Here is a 17,742-nt window from a genome sequence, read left to right on the forward strand (position 1 = left end):
AACCTAAGAAACCCGGAGCCAAATTAATTAATTAAAAAGAAAGCTGGAACTGTGGCTGTCAAGTGGATCACTGGATGCCCTTGATCACTGCTTCACTCTAGTTCAAAAATCCCTAATCTGTAGCTCTTGGACCTTGAGAATACTAGGCAAAGCCTTGTGCATAGGTGTTTTTCTAGGCAGAAGATGCAAAGTCCTCATCAGAGTCCCAAAGGAACAAGTAACCTATGAAAGGTTATACTGCACCTTGTCTAAGTCCCTCCCTAAACCTCCACAAACACAAGCAATTTTACTCGTAAGGAGCCAGAACATTTTATAGCCAAGAAAAAAGCAAGACATTTCTGATCTGCACAAAGCTGCACGGCGGGCTTGTGGCAGGGCTAGGATCTGGATCTGGAATTTGTGTGTTGTTCTTTCTAACAAATCAACGGTTCTTAACCTGGAGTCCATGGTTGGGCTTCAAGATCTATAAATCCGCTAAAGTGCATGCAAAATTGAAGGGCTGCATACTTTTGTATGGGAAGGAGTCAGTGCTTTTACCACATTTTCAAAGGGGGTCTGGGGCCTCAATAAGATTAAGGACCACTGTGATCCTCTCTGTTGGTCCTCGGCTCTGCCTTCTCCGCAGACCCTAAGGAATTCATGGGTAGAGCTGTTTCTGTTCTGAGGCAACTGATCTCTGGTCAGAGTGGGGATGTATGTAGGTGCTCTCGTCTGCAGCATGCAACCAACTCCTAGCATGGGAACACCCAGCACTTTCCCATGAACAGGCTGAGCGACACAGTGTGTATGGCGACAGAATTGAGCGTGCTGAGCAGAAAGGTTACAGAAACTTCTTCGCATCAACCAAGATGTCAAAGCTGAGACTTCGGACGTGCTCAGAACAGTTTTCACCAAGATGGGCTCAATCCCCTGGGATATCAAGGGAGCAGGCAAGCCAGCAAGCACTCAGTTAAATGTCGGCTTAATTTGGAAAGCGCAGAGGGACTTTTTTTTTTTTTTTTTTAATCAACAGTCAGCCGGTTCTCCAGCACGAGGAGTGTGATGCAGTGCTCACTTGGAGCCTGGGGGCAGCTCAGAGATTGACAGGCAGCCTCCTTGTCTGTCACCCAACTTCAGCTTGGCAGCTCACTGACCCTACCTCTCCTCTGGCTAAAACAAGAGTGAGATGGCAACCACTACCCATGGGACTCCGGAGAGAACTATATCCCAAAAGGAAGACAGGAGGGGGAGGGAGGTGTTTTAGCATGGGCTCGGCCTGGCACACAGTATGCACCAAGAAAATAGGTCAGCCTTTTCCAGCTCCTACTAAGTATGGAGTATGACGTAATGGGGCAGGGGAGGACGGAGGCATGACCAGAAACACTCATTCAACAAACACTTTGTATTTATTGAGCAATTACTAGGTGTCAGAAGTAGCACTGGAAGTAGCAGTGGGGAGTATACAGAATCATGGAGTCGACAAATATTTAAAGCACTTACTATGTGCTAGGTAGGCTTGGTGCAAGGAAGTGGGTGGAAAGGGGGCAATGCATAAAATCACTCATTCCTTCAACAGATATTTACTGAACATTTACTAAGTACCCTGCACTGTATTAGCACTGAAGATATAATGAATCGAACAGCCTTGTCTGCACTGTGTCAAGGATCCCTGAAAGCAACATCTCTGGATAAGGGAACTGAGTCAGCACAGCCTCGCACAAAAGTCTCACTGCTGAAGGGCACCAGGTCCTGAAACTTGGGTCACCCTGTACCTAACCCAGGCAGGGGCCACTCCCCTGTCCTCCCCACCTCATATTTCCTTTCAGGACACTGATGACAAGTCATTAACAATGGAATTGTAATGGCGAAAGCACAGAAGTGCCTGGGTCTGTGGATGAAGGCCCACCCCTTGGGGATGGACGGAGACCGCAGTGACTGAACAGCCAAGGATTTCTGGTCCCTTGACAACATTGCTCTCATGACTCTTCCATCCTGCCTTTCCACAAGGAGAGCTTAAAAATATCCTACCTCCACGTTTAGCACCCCAAATTGGATCAGTACTTAACTTGTAATGACTGAGGGGGAAGGAGAGCTGCATCTGGCCCTCAACACGGGACACCCGCTGTCCCACGGCTGTCTGAACTGCCACTCCTTCCCCAGAAGGAATCGGTAAGCCAAAATGAAAAGAGGAGGGGAGGAGACTGGAGAGTAGGGTCCCACAGGAGGGCAGGAAATGACATTTTACAGAAGGTGCCCCAGGAAGTTTGATCGGCAATCTGTGTGTGGCTGGGCTCTGTGCTTGGCTCAGGCTGGCAAACACGGGGTTAACCAAGTTCTTTACTGCAGGACTTCTTGAAACCTTAAAGATGCTGATGTACACTGTAAATCTATAAAAAAAGGGATGTCTGGTATAGTGTTTCCCAAACTTATTTGACCACAGAAACTTTTTTTTTCTTGCAGAGATTAGTGCATCGTACAGCTTAAAAACCTAACCTTTAACCAATGTGTGTATTGAGCCCCTACTAGCGTGGGCCTTGTGCTAAGTGCTGAGGATACCAGAATACAAAGACAAGGTCCCAGATCCCAAGGAGACATCTGTGGGAGGCAGCCGCATGAGGGGATCAGTGTGGGGGTGGGAAGGCCAGCGTGCAGGGCAGCTCTGGAAAGGGAGTAGCAGTCAGGGGAGATACTAAAGTTGAAAGAAGCCTAGGGCCCCCATGACAAGAGGAAAGTGCTGGAAAAGTGTGGCAGGAGCCACTGGAGGTTGGTGAGAGGGGTGGGCAGCAGAGAAGACAACCTCCACCCCCAACTCCTTCCACTGTTGAACTGGCCAAGCTGGGTGATCTTTCACATCTGAACAGTTACTAGAGGGTTTGGTCCCTCCCACTCCCTACCCTCAACCACATCCATGCTATTGAACTTGGGCTAACATCCAGAAGCCAGGGAATAGCTATTCACAGATTCAGTAATTGGAGTCATTAGCGTTGACTCAGAAATCATTTTTTCCTAAGTCTCTCCCTTGGAGAAGCTTTTAAGACCCTTCAAATTGGTTAATGGAGAGTTTAGAGATGAGGTGGGAGCCTCTGCTTTCGGCTCCCCCTGCCCCACCCCCGGCTCTCCCCAACATACTCAAAGGCAAGAGTGATGAGATAATCCAGTATCTATTTTATTAAACTCCCATCCATTTCTGGCACACCCTTCACAAACAAGGATCTCAAAATCTACACTTTCCTGCTCCAAGCCTCCACTTACTCCCTCACATTGGAGAGATGTGACAGTAACACATAAAGCTAGTGTGAACTGGCAAAACAGAGCCCTGAGCCAGGAGTGAGGGGGCCTGGTCTTCTCCTGGCCTGGTGACTCATAAAGCCATACAACCACGGGCAACAGTCTGCCTCATTGGGCCTAAGTGGTCACCAAGGCCCTTTCTGCAGTGAAATGCCCCCCATGAGCTCTGTAGGGTCAAAGGACATACACCAATGCCTTCGGTCAACAACTGAGAAAACAATGTAGTGGGTCAGGTCACTGCTTCATAAGGAGACACGGCCAGGCAAGGTGACATGGCCAGGACCTGGGTCTTTACACACTTTCTTCTTCTTTACTATGCTGGGGCAGATGCTTAAGTTTCTTTGGGAAGTTGTGTAGATATCTGGCCTCTGCTTTGGGACTCAAGTTGTAACAGAGAAGCCACAGGCTCCATCTTTAGGGCTGAAGTGAGAAGGTCTGAAAAAGTCAAGCAGACATATTAGGTATGTAGGCAAGAAACTCATTCCTCCCGAATCAGTGATGAAGATGATCCTAACTCCACTGGGGACGAACAAAAGTGAATACGGAAGCCCATCTTGGGAATGGCCTGACTCAGTGTTCCTCAAGTTTTAGCCATTCATGGAACCACCATGGGTGGGACCTGTGCTCCCTTTTATCCAATTTCACAATGTTTTTCTTTAAATGGATCGTTTTTAATATCTGTGAAACTATAATGTGCTAGTCACATTTTACATTATATATTAAATATACAACTACTAAGATAGAAAATATTAGAGTACCTAAAATCCTCTTATGAACCTCCAGAAGCACATACGTCAGATGTTGGCAAACATCTGTCATGCAGTCTAAGCCTAAGGAAACTGAGACATGGGAAAGAATATGTAAGTGGTTTACTCAGTCACAGGCTATGGTAAGACTCTGGAACCTTCAGGAGAGTTTTTTACAGGTCACTGAATGAATCCCTTTCGTGCACAGAACCAGAAATAACTATCAATGTTTCCACTGCCCACCTGTGAGGCTACCAACTGGAGGAAAGGTCAAAGTCATTTATTAGCCAGCACTTGAAATTGCTTGAGAACCTCAGCTCTCGCTGGAATGTCCACCTCAGAAAGGGACACTGACACCTATTTTTGTTGCCATCCAACCTGTGCACCCTCCCCACCCCAGCACCAGTAACTATGTCTTATCTTACCTTAGCCAAAACCCAGTCTGACGAGACTCCTTTCCAAAGGGGAGTTGTGTGGGGGAAGAGCTCCCCTGGGACTGGCTCCGAGACGCCCACTTCTACAGAGGAGGCCAAGGTTCCCTGTGCTCGAGGCGTGTGGGAGGCGTGAGGCTCCCGCCAGCAGAGTGTTGAGGCTGCAGAGGGAGGGGCTGGAGAAGGACTTCAATCCTTTAACTGCCAAATCGCTGGGCCCCAGGGCTGTGAGGAGAGGTGAGAGCGACTCTTACTCATACTGTGGGTTCTTAACTTTGGAGCAAGGACTTCTTAACGGGCTTGGTTGCCCCTGGCGTTGTTAACCCCGGCCAGCCCGAGTGACTCAGGAGTGAGCACTCAGAGCCCTCGAAGGGTAATTCAGGGCACTGAGGCAATCTCAGGATACGGTCTCTCCTGAAAAATCCTCAGGGAGGCTACCATTTATTCAACACCCGCTGTATGCCAGGTTGTGCCAAGCCCTCTAGAACCATCTCATTTAATCCTTACAACCGAACAAGTAAGGTACTAGTAGTACCCTCATTTTCAGAAGTGAAGAACCACGTCATTTTCAAAGACATGGAGTCCGAGTTCAGTGACATAGCAGGGTTCTTAAAGCTCAGGTGTGTCTGACTCAAAAAGCTGTGCTCTTACCCATTACTGGGGCAAGAAATGCCAAGGAGACCAAGGACTACTGCCACCCCCTTCTCTGTCACAGGGCACTGAGCTCAGGGAAGGGAACTTGTTGGCTCTGACATGCACCTTTAACCACTGCTTCCATGGAAAAGAGAGTCCGCAACCTTTCCCTGGCAGGTTCATTGCCCAGAGCCGCTGACTGCTGGTAACATCTTATAGCCTCTCCCAGATTCCTCTGCACACCAAGGCCCTTCTCATAGCAAATTCCCAAGTGGTATCTGCTCTGTGAGTCCTAAAAGGGAAAATAGACAGCTGTACAGATATGCACACATGCAGGAGAGAAGAACTGAAATGCTAAGGCAAGAGGAAGGTGGGGTAGTCGGGCAAGCTGGGGCTTCATCCATATAGGTTCAAGGTCCAGTCCCAGTCCCCCCTGTACCAAGGGATCTCAAGTATGAAAAGCCAGAGGCCCAGAGTGTGCCCAACACAGAGGAGCCGGGGATCCCTCTGCCCAGGGAGATTCGAGTGGCAGTGTGGCAGCCTCTCGCTGAGGCTGATGCTGAAGGCAGACAGAAGTGACGGCCACGGGAACGACCAACCCAACTGTGGGGAACCTGGGAGTCAGGCTCCTAGTTAGGCTAGAAGAGCCAGGAGCCAGGGTAGAGGCTAGGCTTCTCAAAGGCCCCAAATGCCTTTCTGAATCTCTGCCCAGGGGCTGCAAAACATACACTACAGAGAGTGTCCCTCCTTTGAAAGGTTAAAAGTCTAATAATCCCTTTTCCCAAAATGCTGGATCCTCTCTCCTCTCACTGAAAACTATGATCCTTAGAGAGGCATTAGCAGGTAGGGCTTAAGAGAACAACCTATATAGCCAGACTCTCTGGGTTCCAATCTTGGCTCTATCACTTACCAGCTACGTAACCTCAGGCATATTATTCTATGCCCCTGTGCCTCAGCGTCCTCGTCTATAAAGTGGGAAATAATAACACCCACCTTAACTGACCAAGCCACCCAGGCGCCCCGCCCTAAAGAGATTTTAATCTCTCCCTCTTTACTGGAAAATTATTATATTCAAGCACCCAACTTAAAAGAAAAAAAAAAAAAAAAAAAACTCTGTTGATTCCCAACCATGGTCTCATTTCTCTTCTAATTTCCAGAGTCCAATTTCTTGAGAGAGTTTCTGTAACTTGCAGGGCAAAGTCTATGTAATAAATATGGTGGACTCATGACCGTAGACCAGCTTAGAACACAGCGCTGCACATTCCTAAGGCCAAAACAGCCACCCTGCAACACTGCTCAGTACAAACCTACAAAGACACAATTACTCCCGGGGGGTGGGTGTGTGTGTCAGGACCGTGCCCAACACCCTCTGTGCATTTCTCCCAGTGTCCTGACCGAAGTGGACCAAGGTGCCCTCAGGCATGTCTAGCACATGAGACGGTGAAGCACACTCAGCCCGAGATAGAGCTGGGACTCCATCAAGGAAGGCAGGCACAGAGGCAGTACTAGTTGGTGACACTGGTCCCCTTCTGAAAGCTACTACAGGTAACAGAGTAAAAACAAAAAAGTATTCTGATGCCCAAGAGTCCAATCAGGTACCACTATGTTGGCCAGAATACACCGAGAATCAGCAGCCCCAGTGCAGGGAAATTCCAGTACATGCACATGGTTTGCTTTAATCCACTACTCCTGATCTTTCAGCACGCAGTGCCCAAAAAAGTCCTGTTCAAGTACATTTCAGGAATACAGCAAACCACAGACGCCTTTTTGGTGATTCACACTGAGGTGAAGCTTTGAGATCACCTGCACTGAAGACACCTGTTTAGTGCAGCATTTCCCAAACCCATCTGACCATGTTTTCCTTCCTATTATAAACACCCCATGAAACTAACACTCTGGGGAACAAACTCACGGTCCTGCAGCCTGGATGCCAAGGCCCCCAGACACCTGCCACCCCTGAAACTGTGCAGTGTCTTCTGACTTCCCCAAACTGCACCGTCCAGGAGGGTGCACCTTCTCTGTGCTCAACTGACCAAGCACTCACACACCTGCTACCTCAGTTAGATTTTGATCCTCACAACAACACCCGCGAAGCAGTCGACAGGCGAGGCAGTCATTCCATCGCAATTTTCCAGATGAGGAGAACAAGAAGTGACCGGCTCAGGAATATGCTGGTAAGGGTAGCAACTGGCTCTGCAGTGAAACAGGCCTTGCTCTGGAGCATGCAGTCATTTCTGTGGTGCAAATACTCCACCCACAGCTGATTTTAAACTACCGACAGCGTTCACAGATTGCTGTCAGCCAACTCCAGGGCCCCACTAGACCTGCCCAAGGGTCACACAGTAAGTCAGCAACAGTTAAGACCTGAAGCTGGCCCAGCGTTCCTGTCAACCCTCTCCTATGCACAGCAGAGCCTGGTACCAGTTCCAAGATTCCCTCTTTCAGCAGACTCGACCCCCAACATGTGTGGACACTGGCAATCCCATACCCCATTGTTGGCCGCAAGCCAAAGGTATTTCACAGCTCTCTGCTCATCCAGGTGTGGCTCCTTGGTGAAAAGCACCCCGAGGAAAGCTTGAGCCTGTGGTTCAGGAGGAAGGAAAAAGGCATTTCCATCACTTTCAGGCCCCGCATACTCTAGGAGCCCAGGAGAGACTCCCCACCCCTACCCTGGGCACTCACCTCTCTCAAGCCCGAGTGTGCAGCCTGCTTAAGCATGGACACTGCCCTCTGGCACTCAGGATCCCAAGTGGAGGCTGGGCCTTGCAACAGGCACCTGGCGTAACGGTACTGAGCCAGGCGGTGACCCTGGCTGGCAGCCAGCTGGTAAAAAAGAACTGCCTGGGACAAAGGGAGGGACACCTAATCAACTGATACCTCTGCAAGCCAGCCTTCTCTTTGAGCGAAATTTGTAAAAACTATTTTAATTAAATAATACATCATCATTACAGATTCATCAGAAAACAGATAAGCCAAAATTTCAAAATACAGATAAACCAAAAATAGAAACATAAAATCCCCCCCCAATCCTGCCTCCTAAAGATCATTCTCTGTTCACTTTTACTTTACAGCTTTGCAAATTTCTTCCCACATATATGTGTATTTATACATGTACACATATACACGCACACACACATATACATATAAATGTGTGTATGTGTGTGTGTATAGGGAGAAACAGTGAGAGAGAGAGAACATTCACACTTTTGTAATCTATTTTTCCATTTAACAATACACTATGAATATCTTTCCCTGCCAGTAAACATAGATCTAGTGCATCATTTTTTAAAAATATTTACTTATTTTGAGAGACCAGGGCAGGAGCAGCTAGAGAAGGAGAGAGAGAATCACAGCACAGAGCCTGGCATGGAGCTCAAACTCAGGAACCGTGAAATCATGACCTGAGCCAAAATCAAGAGTCATATGTTCAACCAAATGAGCCACCCAGCTGCCCTTGGTGCATCATTTTTTAAGGCCCACATAGATATTATTAACCAACTTACTATTGAATAACTTCAAGTTGCTTTCCCTTTTTTTTTTTTGCCATCATATACAATTCTAAGAAAAGTACATTCTTATATATATATAACATCTTTGCGTACTTATCCTACATTTTTACAATGAATTAATCCATTCATCAAGGTAAGGTTCTAGGTCCTGAGGATACAGCTGCAAAGAAAAAAGACAAGGTCCCTGGCCTCCTTCTGAATCTAAATTCCTGCAAGTTAGAAGCTTCTGTCTTCTTTTTCCCTCATGGCTGGGAGAGAGAAGGTGAACTCTCCCCAAGCCCTCCTGCCGCTCATTTCTGGAGGTCGACTTTGGGCAGGGCAGCTCAGGAGACAGGCCTGGGGACAAAGAGGAGGTGCAGTACCTTGCCAAGGTCCCTGGGGGTGCCTCTGCCATGCTCATGACACAAGCCCACATTGTACTGTGCTTTGCTGTAGCCACGGTCTGCTGCTTTCTGGAAGTAGGAAAAGGCTGCCGTGTAGTCCCCATTCCTCATGTTCTCTGTCCCTGTAAGAAAGCACAGAGTGTAAACACAACTTCCTCTGTGAACCTCCCCACATCCTTGCCCAGATCCTCATAAGCTGCTTCCTTTCTTTTTTGTGCTAGACACTCTGCATATGTTTCCAGCCTCCAAATATTTCAATGGTTTGCCAGAGACATCAGTGGGTTCTGCCCTCCTATACAACATCCTCCTCTTGGTACCAGCACCCCAGTTTTCCTTGGAGAGCAGCCCTCCTCCCCGCTGCCCAGTGCTATCAATCGTTGTGCTATGCTCTTCCCAACCAGTAAGTCCCTCACTCAGGAATCTGAATCCTGATCTGGTTGAGGCAGGAGAGAAAATAGCTTTTGCAGGTTTATTCTGACAGCAAAACTCTGAAGACACTGTCCCTCAGTTACTGCCGCCTGGATCCCCGGACCTTCTCTATTCCTGTCCTGAGATTTGGCAGATCAACAGATCCCAGTAGATTCCTTTTGTGCTTAAGTTAGCCAGAGTGGGCTTAGGCTGCTTGTAATGAACTAGATCGAATTGATAACAGCTGATACTGTTAATCCTGCTTTAGGAGGAAGCCGTGAGAGAGAGAAAGTAAGACAGCTGTGACCTGAACTCAGGTGTGTCCGGACAGCAAAACCCACGTTCCGTTTTATCATCCAAACAAATGAGCAAACAGAAAACACAGACGGGGCTGGGCACAGCCAAGTCCCAACTCAAACCTTTGCTCAAGTTGTCTCTCCTCCCTGGGCTATCTTTCTGCCTCCACCATCAGACTTTCCCATTCTGCCTCTGCTCTGGAAGCTTCAGACCACACTCAGGCTTCAAACACTCTTTTGGTTTTTACTCAGTATACAAGCCTTTTTCCATGAACTAAACTGTTTCCAGAGTACAAGCCCTGTCTCCTCAATTAGACTGCAAAATCCTGGAGGCAGAAGCAGAAAAAGAATGTAGAAGAAATAACTTCGCATAGGGTGAAAGCTCTATACAAATGCAAAATATGATGATGGCTTGTGCTCCCTTTGTGTTCTGCCACACTGCTTAGCATTGCTGAATAAATGAATATATGAATGAAGGAATGGGCAAGAAAATCCTCAGAAGAGACTGTCGGCCCATCAAAATCACAAAAAGCTAATGAGGTAGAAGCCAGGTTCCATTCAGCCAGCAGTGAATTAAAGTTACCTCCCTGCTGCCTGAAAATTTGCTGTCCAGGATGCACAGAGCCCTCTGCCCTTGAGAAGACTCAAGAGGGCAAAGGATCCCACCCCTGTCCCCATTGTCCACACTGGCTCCTCGATCCATCTCTCTTCTCTGTCCCCTCTGCCTCTAACCTAGACCAAGCCACCATGACGCTTTGCTATGCCATCAGTAACAGCTCCAACCCAGTCTCCTGTTTCCTCTGGCATGCCTGCACTCCACATTTGTCCACACAACAGCCAGAGAAATCTGAAAAAGTACATCAGATCATGTGACTGCCCTCCTCCTCTTCCACTGTAAAACCCTCCAATGGCTTCTGATCTCCCTTAGAAAATCCACACTCCACAGTGGCTCAGAAGGCCTTGCCTAACCTAGCCCCTTCCTCCTTCTCTCACTTCATCTGTTTCTACTCTCCTGGTGATTTCTAAGTTGCAGCCACACTCACCTTTCTTTTATTCCTTTCACAAGCAAAACTCAATACTGCCTCAGGACCTTTGTACTAGCTGTTCCCCCTGTTTGGAAAGCTATTTCTCTATACAGAAACATGACTGGCTTGTTTTTGTCAGTCAGGTCTTGGCACAGAGTTCTTCCCATCAGTGAGGACTTCCAAATCAAAAGCTGCTCCTTCCCCGAGTCACTGACACATTCCCCTGTTTACAATTCTAACATTCACCATCATCTGAAATTCTTTTTTATTTATTTGGCAATGTTTTATTCTTCTCCCCCTCAATTCACACGTCAGCTCCATGACAGTAAGAACTCTGTCTCATGAATCACTGTATCCCTGACACCTAAAAGAGGGCCTAGAAAAGGTGAATGCTTAACAGCTTTGTGCTGAAAGAAGCCCACCTTCTCATGCATCTGCCCAATACACTCCAACAGATGCTGTTGGCAGTCTGGGTCGCTGCATTAAAAGGCCTGAAACTTAAGCCAAGTCACTGCAGAGAACAGAACAAATGGTGGAGGGGCATCTAGAGTCTCCAGACGTGGGTAAGAGTTCCTGTCTGTGCATTTGAGAGCCTGCTCCAGACCTTAGGAGTCTCTTCTCACCAAACGCAAGGTATCCTCCCAGATTTCTCTTCTGCTTCTTACACAGTAACAGAATGTTCAGGTAAGCACATGGACATTCAGCTAGAGACTACATTTCCCAGGCTCCTCTGTGACCAGGTGTGGTCAGAGGCCTACATCCTGGGCACTGATTTGTGCAACTTTCTAAGTGGGGAAGGAGTAGTCCTTTAGCTTTCCCACCTATCCCCTTCCAGAAAGAAAGCTGCTATAGCCAAACAGGACCTTGAGACGGAAGTCAGTTTTAAGAATGGCAGAATCATGAGGATGGGTCCCTGACACCACTGTGCCACCATGCCAGGTCTAGTCTACCTACCCGGGAGAAGATAAATTCTCTCAATTTAAACCACTCCCTGCCCTAACTCTGTTTGACCAACCCCATACCCTTTCCGTTCTCCCATCCGCCTGCCTTGATGCAAGGTCCACCCAGTTACCCAGGAAGTTGAAAGCAATGGAAACACTGAGCTGGAAGAGCTGCTGAATGGAAGTCACAGCCTCCTCGAGGGAAAGAGTTTTTGATTTATCTTGTTCCTGGGGAAGAAATATAAAGACTCATCATGGGAGGGTTCACTCACACTGCAACCTGCCCAGGGGAATGTGCTGAGGGTCTGGAGGCCACATCTGAACCATACCTGCTTTTGTCCGGTGGGCACAGGCTGGGCTGGCTTTGCCCCGGATCTGAAGCTACTGCTGGCATGCAGGAAGCCTAGATCACTAGGGTCTGCAAGGGAAATGGGTGACACCCAGCCAGGGTAAAGGAGAAAGTGTGGTTTCTCCTTTTCTCCCACTGCCCCAGTCTCCCTGGCCCCTCTGGCCAGCACCACCACCAGGAATCAAAATCATTCAAAGGGCCCCAGAAAGCACGGGCCCTCACAGGAATGACAATTTCCTTATGTGGCATAAGCAGCAACAAATGTCCATCTGCCCAGTCCCCACCCCCTCTACCTCTGGCTGACTCTAGGTGGTGAAAACATACCTTCTTCAGAGAGACCCTGAAGACCAGATGCCCTCACGGAGCTGTATGAAGAGAGGTTCTCAGGCTGAGTGGAGGGTTCTTCCTGGCCCAGCCTGGGTTCCCTAAGGCCAGTGTGCCTGGGAGCTGGGCCATCAGAGCTGGGGAGAATATGCCTCCGGAGTGCTGGAAAGACCCAGTAAGAGTAGTCACATCAGAAGGGGATCAGCTCAGTCTGCTCAGGCTCGACTGAGTGTTCCCTGAGGTTCGGGGGAAGAATGTGGAATTTCCTCCTTCACACACCTCCACCTCCTCCTCCAATTCCTTTGCTGGGGTCAAGAGGGGCCTACATTTATGCTGATCTCCTGCCCTAGGTATAAATGCTTCATTTGCCTGAATTCTTCCAGTGGCAAGGAGGCATCTACCTCACTCACAGTTGTAGCCCCGACACCTGGCACTCTATTTGATAGTAATATTGATAATGATTATAAGCATAAGGACAAGACCTTAAACTAATACTTACTGGGTACTTACTGTGTGCCAGGCACTGTTCTAACTCGTTGACAGGTATTAACTCATTTAATCCTCCCAAGAGACCTATGAGGTGGGTTTTATTATTATCCCATCTTATGGATGAAAAAATTGAGGCATGGGGGAGTTAAAAGTGACTTGTTCAGGGACACAAGACTAGTATGCACCAGCTATGGGGCCTGAACCCTGACACTAACTCCAGGGCCTTAACCCCTGGGTTGCATCGCCTGTGTACCATGGTACATAGTAATTATTCAAAGAAGATTCGCTTAGTAATGAATGACTGACCAGAGAATGACCTGAAGGGTCATGGGTGAAAGGTAAGCAGGAAGCCACACCCAAGATCTAAAGCAGCCTCGATCCCTGTGGGGCTCCCTTCATGGAAGGGGAGGGGAGGACATGGGAGGATAGTGAGGGGCAGGGGTGGTCCACACCCTGGGTGGGTAGAACTTCCTCACATTCCCCTTCCTCTGACTTCATATAGGAAAGGCAAGGAGCTGCTGATGGCTCTTTTCCTGAGGTGTGTCCAGAGATGCTTCCTGGCCTAGAAAAACTCCCAGCCTAGCCCTCCTGTCCCTGGGACTGAAAACTCACAGGAGCGCGGATGCCACAAGGGAGATGAGAGGAAACAGTCCAGGGGTCTGCGCCAAGAGCAGTGCTCTGCTTGTCGAGGTCCTGCTGGCAGGGACGACTGGAAGTGGATCTGCCTTGCCAGCTGCAGTGCCAGCACGGCCAGAGTGCCCTGGGAAAGACAGCACACTGGGGACCCAGCTTTGCACCAGTTACCTCCTTCAGTCTCACCCTTCAGCTCAAACGCCACTTCCTTGGGAAGCCTTTCGTGACTCCTGGCTGAGGCCAACTAATACCCTCCCGGTGCCCAAACTTGCCTGGTAGAGCCCTGATCACACTGGTACTTAAGTAATCACCTCAACAATTATTTAGCTAAGGTCTGTCTCTCCTGTTAGTCTCTAAGCACCATGAGGACAGGAATCATGTCTGTTTTGTTCACCCACGTATCCCTGGAGCCTAGAAGAAGGCTAAGATGTAGCACTAATAAATACACACATGTATTTATTACATGCATAAGGAGTGAATGAATAAAGTCTAAGCAGGCAAAAAGATAATGTGGTAAGCTGGGGCTTGGCCACAAATGCAGTGACAGGTCAGGGCTCACCATCAAGTTCATTCTCTTTCTCTGGCCTGAGGCACAACTCTTCCTTTCTCTCTGACCAAGCCACCCCACCACAGACACATTCACACATACAGGCTTGTTGAAGGTATCTCTTCTCTGACAGGTGTGTGGAAAACCTAAGCTAGCTCCTAGCTCAGAGACTGCTTGGTTTTCCCTGCCCCTTCCTGTCCACACCCAAATACCTGTTTATTACAACAGGCACTGGGTACACTGGGAAAGATGATAGTCACGTCTCTGCCCTTACGGACTTTATATCTTCACTGAGGGAGAAAGACAAAATTCACGTACACAGAGAAATAAATATAATAACAACAAATTATGCTAAATGTAAAAAAAAAAAAAAAAAAGAAAGAAATCAGGAGTTTACACAGAGCATAAGACGGAGGTCTGACAAAATAGGGCATTAAGGATAGCCTCTCTGTAGGCGTGATGTGTGAGCTGAGGCCGGAAGGAAGAGAAGATGCCAGCATGTAAATAACAGAGACGTGTATCCAGAATACTGGGACAGCTCGTACCCTTTCACAAGGACAACAGTGACACAGCTGAGGGACAGCATCAGGACCCCCAGAATCCAAGCCCAGATTCTATAAGGATTCACTGTAGAATAGCTCTAGGGCTCAGATCTTTGACAAAATGAGAAAATGCTCCCCTCTCCAAAGTATGTTATACCCCTAGTCCACAGCACCAGAGAGAAGTGGCCCTACCATGGAGACATTCCAGGCTCCATTCCGCTGATGACACCAATTTACAGATAAGACAACTGATGCTCGGGGAAGTCAAGTCTTGCCTAAAGCACACAGCATGAAAGTGACAGGGATGAGATGTGACAGAAATGAGAGTGATGTGTGCAGAACCTGGATGACAAAGATTCTGCCTTCTTGGACCTAATGTTCACTACTGAGCACCTAACTTTATACATCAGAGTCAACAAATATTTATTGTTCTGTACTGGGATCTGTACTAGGTGCTTTTACAAAGCCACACTAAGTATAGCAACCAATCTGTAGAGCATGGTAGCTAAGAGCATGAGCTCCAAAATAAACCTGGTTTCTCTACTTAAGAGCTGTATGGCCTTAAGCATGTTACCTAAAGGTCCAGAGCCTGAGTTCCCTTATCTATAAAACAGAGATTATATTTCCCTCGCAAGATTTTTATAAGGATTAAACAAGATAACGCATACATAATATTCTACATTAATATATAACATGTTAGCTATTTAGTATTATTCAATGATAACATCTACCTTGTTCTCAGCTGTGTCACAAGTGCCTAACAAAAATGCCTGGCTCAGAGAAGGTGTTAAATAAATGTTTACTGAATGAAAGGAGAAATAGGGCAGAGGGGAAGAGGAGCCGCAATATCTCCCCCAAATATGCCCCAATGACATGGGTTACTCACATTTTGAGTGTGGGGACAATGATGCCCTAGCTCTTGTTTCTAGGCTTTATTACCATGCAGGATCATTCTCATCCACACAGAAGGTCAAGGACAGAGCTGGGAAGCCTTACCCATGATATGGCATCCCACAAGGTGTTTGGGGAGACACGGGCAGACATCCACTGGAAGGCATCCTTCCATCCATGAGACCTTGGGCCCCTGTTCGTGCCTGGGCCTGGGCCATGGGGGCCTGACCTAGATGAGGCAAGAAAAGCCATCAAGTTATATCCCAAGTGGAAGGAGTAGGGGGTAAGGGGAAGGGATGGGTGACGGAATGGTAATATCTCACCTGTCAAAGCTGGGGACAGGGACCAGCAGAGTGGAGGAGGCAGCCTGAGGCTCATTTGGGTTGGTAGACTTTGGAGTCAGCCCCCGGAAGCCGGGTCCCAGCAGACGGGGAAGAGCTATGTATAATAACAAAGATCAATCATCTCAACATGAACGGCCCCACCAATCTTCCCTCTGTTCCTTGACAGAGCCCCACTCCTGGAACCCAGGAATCACTGGCATCTGCCACTGCGTAAGTTCTTAAACAAGGATATAAGTGGGAATCTTTTGCCTAGTACAGTTTCTGAGGTGCCACCCAGGCCAATAAATCAGGATCATCCAGGGCATATTCTGAAAATGCTCCCCGGGTGACTCTGATGTCCTCCCAGGGCTGACAACCACCATTATGAAATTACCAGACATTCCTACGCAAACTCTCGCTCAATGTTTGGAGCGCCCTGACTCTAAATCTTGCCTCTTTTCATTGGTTCCGCACTCCATTGGCCACTACCCACCTTTCACGAATTCGGAACACCAGCCATTTGACCCCTCCCCCTTTAGATAGCCCCACCCATCTCCGTGGCCCTAAGCTCCACCCTCTTCCCCACGAGCCCCATTCACACCTCAAATTCCAGCAGCCCCTGACCAGCGGGCGTAGCCCCGCCCCCGTGGGCCCCGCCTTTCCTCAGCTTTAACCCAGCCCGCTCAGGCTTCGGCTCAGTCCTCCGGCCCGCCCTTCTCCAGTTCGGAGTTTCAGCTGCTTCTCGACGCGCGGCTCCGACGCCCCCCTACCTCTGCCCAGGAATCCCGGGAGGCGCCACATGTCGTCGCCAACAGCATAGAGAGCTCGCAGTCCAAAGAGCGAGGCCAGACCTACGGGCGGCGGCTAGAGAGGCCGCTGTCGCGCCCTCCGAACGGCCGAGTCCCGAGGAAGCTTCCAGCCAGCCAATTAGAAAGGAGCCTAGCCGGAAGGCCGGCGCTGCGCGAAAGGAAGTGGGGGCTGGCTGGGAGGTGAACTGCGGCAAGGGCATGGACGTGGGCCCGGCCTACCCTGGAAGAGGCGTCGCTTGCCGCCCGCAAGAGAGTGGGGAGAACGCTCAGCGGTGGGGGGGTGGGGGTGGAGTCGCAGGTGGCGAAGCCGAACCGAGTCGGAAACTGGACTGTGGAGAGGCGGGGCTAAGGGCGGCCTCGGTAGCGCAGGACGACCTTGCAGACACCGTGGAGACGCGAAAAGGGGAATAGTGTACCCCAGCCCCGCGCCTGGACGAGGCGGTAGTAAGCACGGCCAGTGGGCGGAGAGGAGCGCTAGGGTCCAACAAGAGAGGCCCGTAGTCCGCGCTTTTCCAGTCCAAGGCCCTCGACTAGGAGATTCGGGCTGGGACCGACGGGGTAGGCGTTAAAAAACTGCGCAGGCAGCGTTGTGATTCCGGGGTTCTAGCTCTGGCTCATCTTGTGTGTACCGTGCAGCCACTGTACGACCTTTTCCCCTGTCTGGGCCTCAGCTTGCGCCATGATAGGATCAGATAGATGGAGGGATCTCGAGTAGTCCTTCCTGGCGCTACAGGAACAACTTGAGTTGCTTTCGAAATACCTAAGAGGAGACCGTCCCCCCACCGACCCCCCAACACCTGTTAATCAGAGCCCTCATGCTCAGACCCAGCCAGTGTTATCTATGCATTCTTTTGTGTGGAAGAGAATGGTTCTTCTTTCACCAAATATGAATATATGAAATAAAGGACTTCAAGTTCAAATCTAAGGTACTTAGACATCCTTCCTCCTTCTTTCCCCCAGGTACATGACTTCTGGTTGGGAAGAAGTCTACACCTGGGCTAACAGCTTACTGGGGTCACCTTTTAGACCTGGTTTTGTGATAGGACAGTTGTATTTGTTCACCAGTTTTTGAGCCATGTGGCAGTCCCCATCATAGAATCTGAGAAGACAGATGAGTAAAGAGCATTTGTAGCCTCGAGGAACACTTGGTCCGGTGTTTTAAGAATGGCCTCTGGAGTTCCACAATTGCTTTGAAT

General features: G+C 48.9%; 1 protein-coding gene across 3 annotated transcripts; it reads right to left on the reverse strand.

The window, feature by feature from the left end:
- Positions 1-1,366: 1,366 nt before the first annotated feature.
- On the reverse strand, positions 1,367-16,663 carry DELE1 (DAP3 binding cell death enhancer 1). 3 transcript variants are annotated; one of them, XM_086701771.1, is made up of 13 exons: positions 16,508-16,663; positions 15,738-15,852; positions 15,520-15,643; positions 13,414-13,561; positions 12,313-12,474; positions 11,969-12,057; positions 11,771-11,867; positions 8,949-9,091; positions 7,760-7,918; positions 7,566-7,658; positions 5,204-5,369; positions 4,439-4,669; positions 1,367-2,366 (listed from the first exon to the last, which is right to left on the reverse strand). In XM_086701771.1, the coding sequence occupies exons 1-12, from the start codon at positions 16,536-16,538 to the stop codon at positions 4,440-4,442; spliced, it is 1,557 nt and encodes a 518-aa protein (XP_086557897.1). In that variant the 5' UTR covers positions 16,539-16,663; the 3' UTR covers positions 1,367-2,366; position 4,439. The 3 variants fall into 3 exon arrangements, with proteins under 3 accessions (XP_086557897.1, XP_025780302.2, XP_086557905.1); XM_025924517.2 differs by lacking the exon at positions 1,367-2,366 and adding an exon at positions 3,125-3,702 and having other exon boundaries at positions 16,508-16,662; XM_086701779.1 differs by lacking the exons at positions 1,367-2,366; positions 7,566-7,658 and adding an exon at positions 3,125-3,702.
- Between the last annotated feature and the right edge of the window lie 1,079 nt (positions 16,664-17,742).

Source organism: Puma concolor, chromosome A1 (assembly GCF_028749965.1).
Source record: "Puma concolor isolate L17-30 chromosome A1, mPumCon1.1.hap2, whole genome shotgun sequence".
Lineage (NCBI taxonomy): Eukaryota > Metazoa > Chordata > Mammalia > Carnivora > Felidae > Puma > Puma concolor.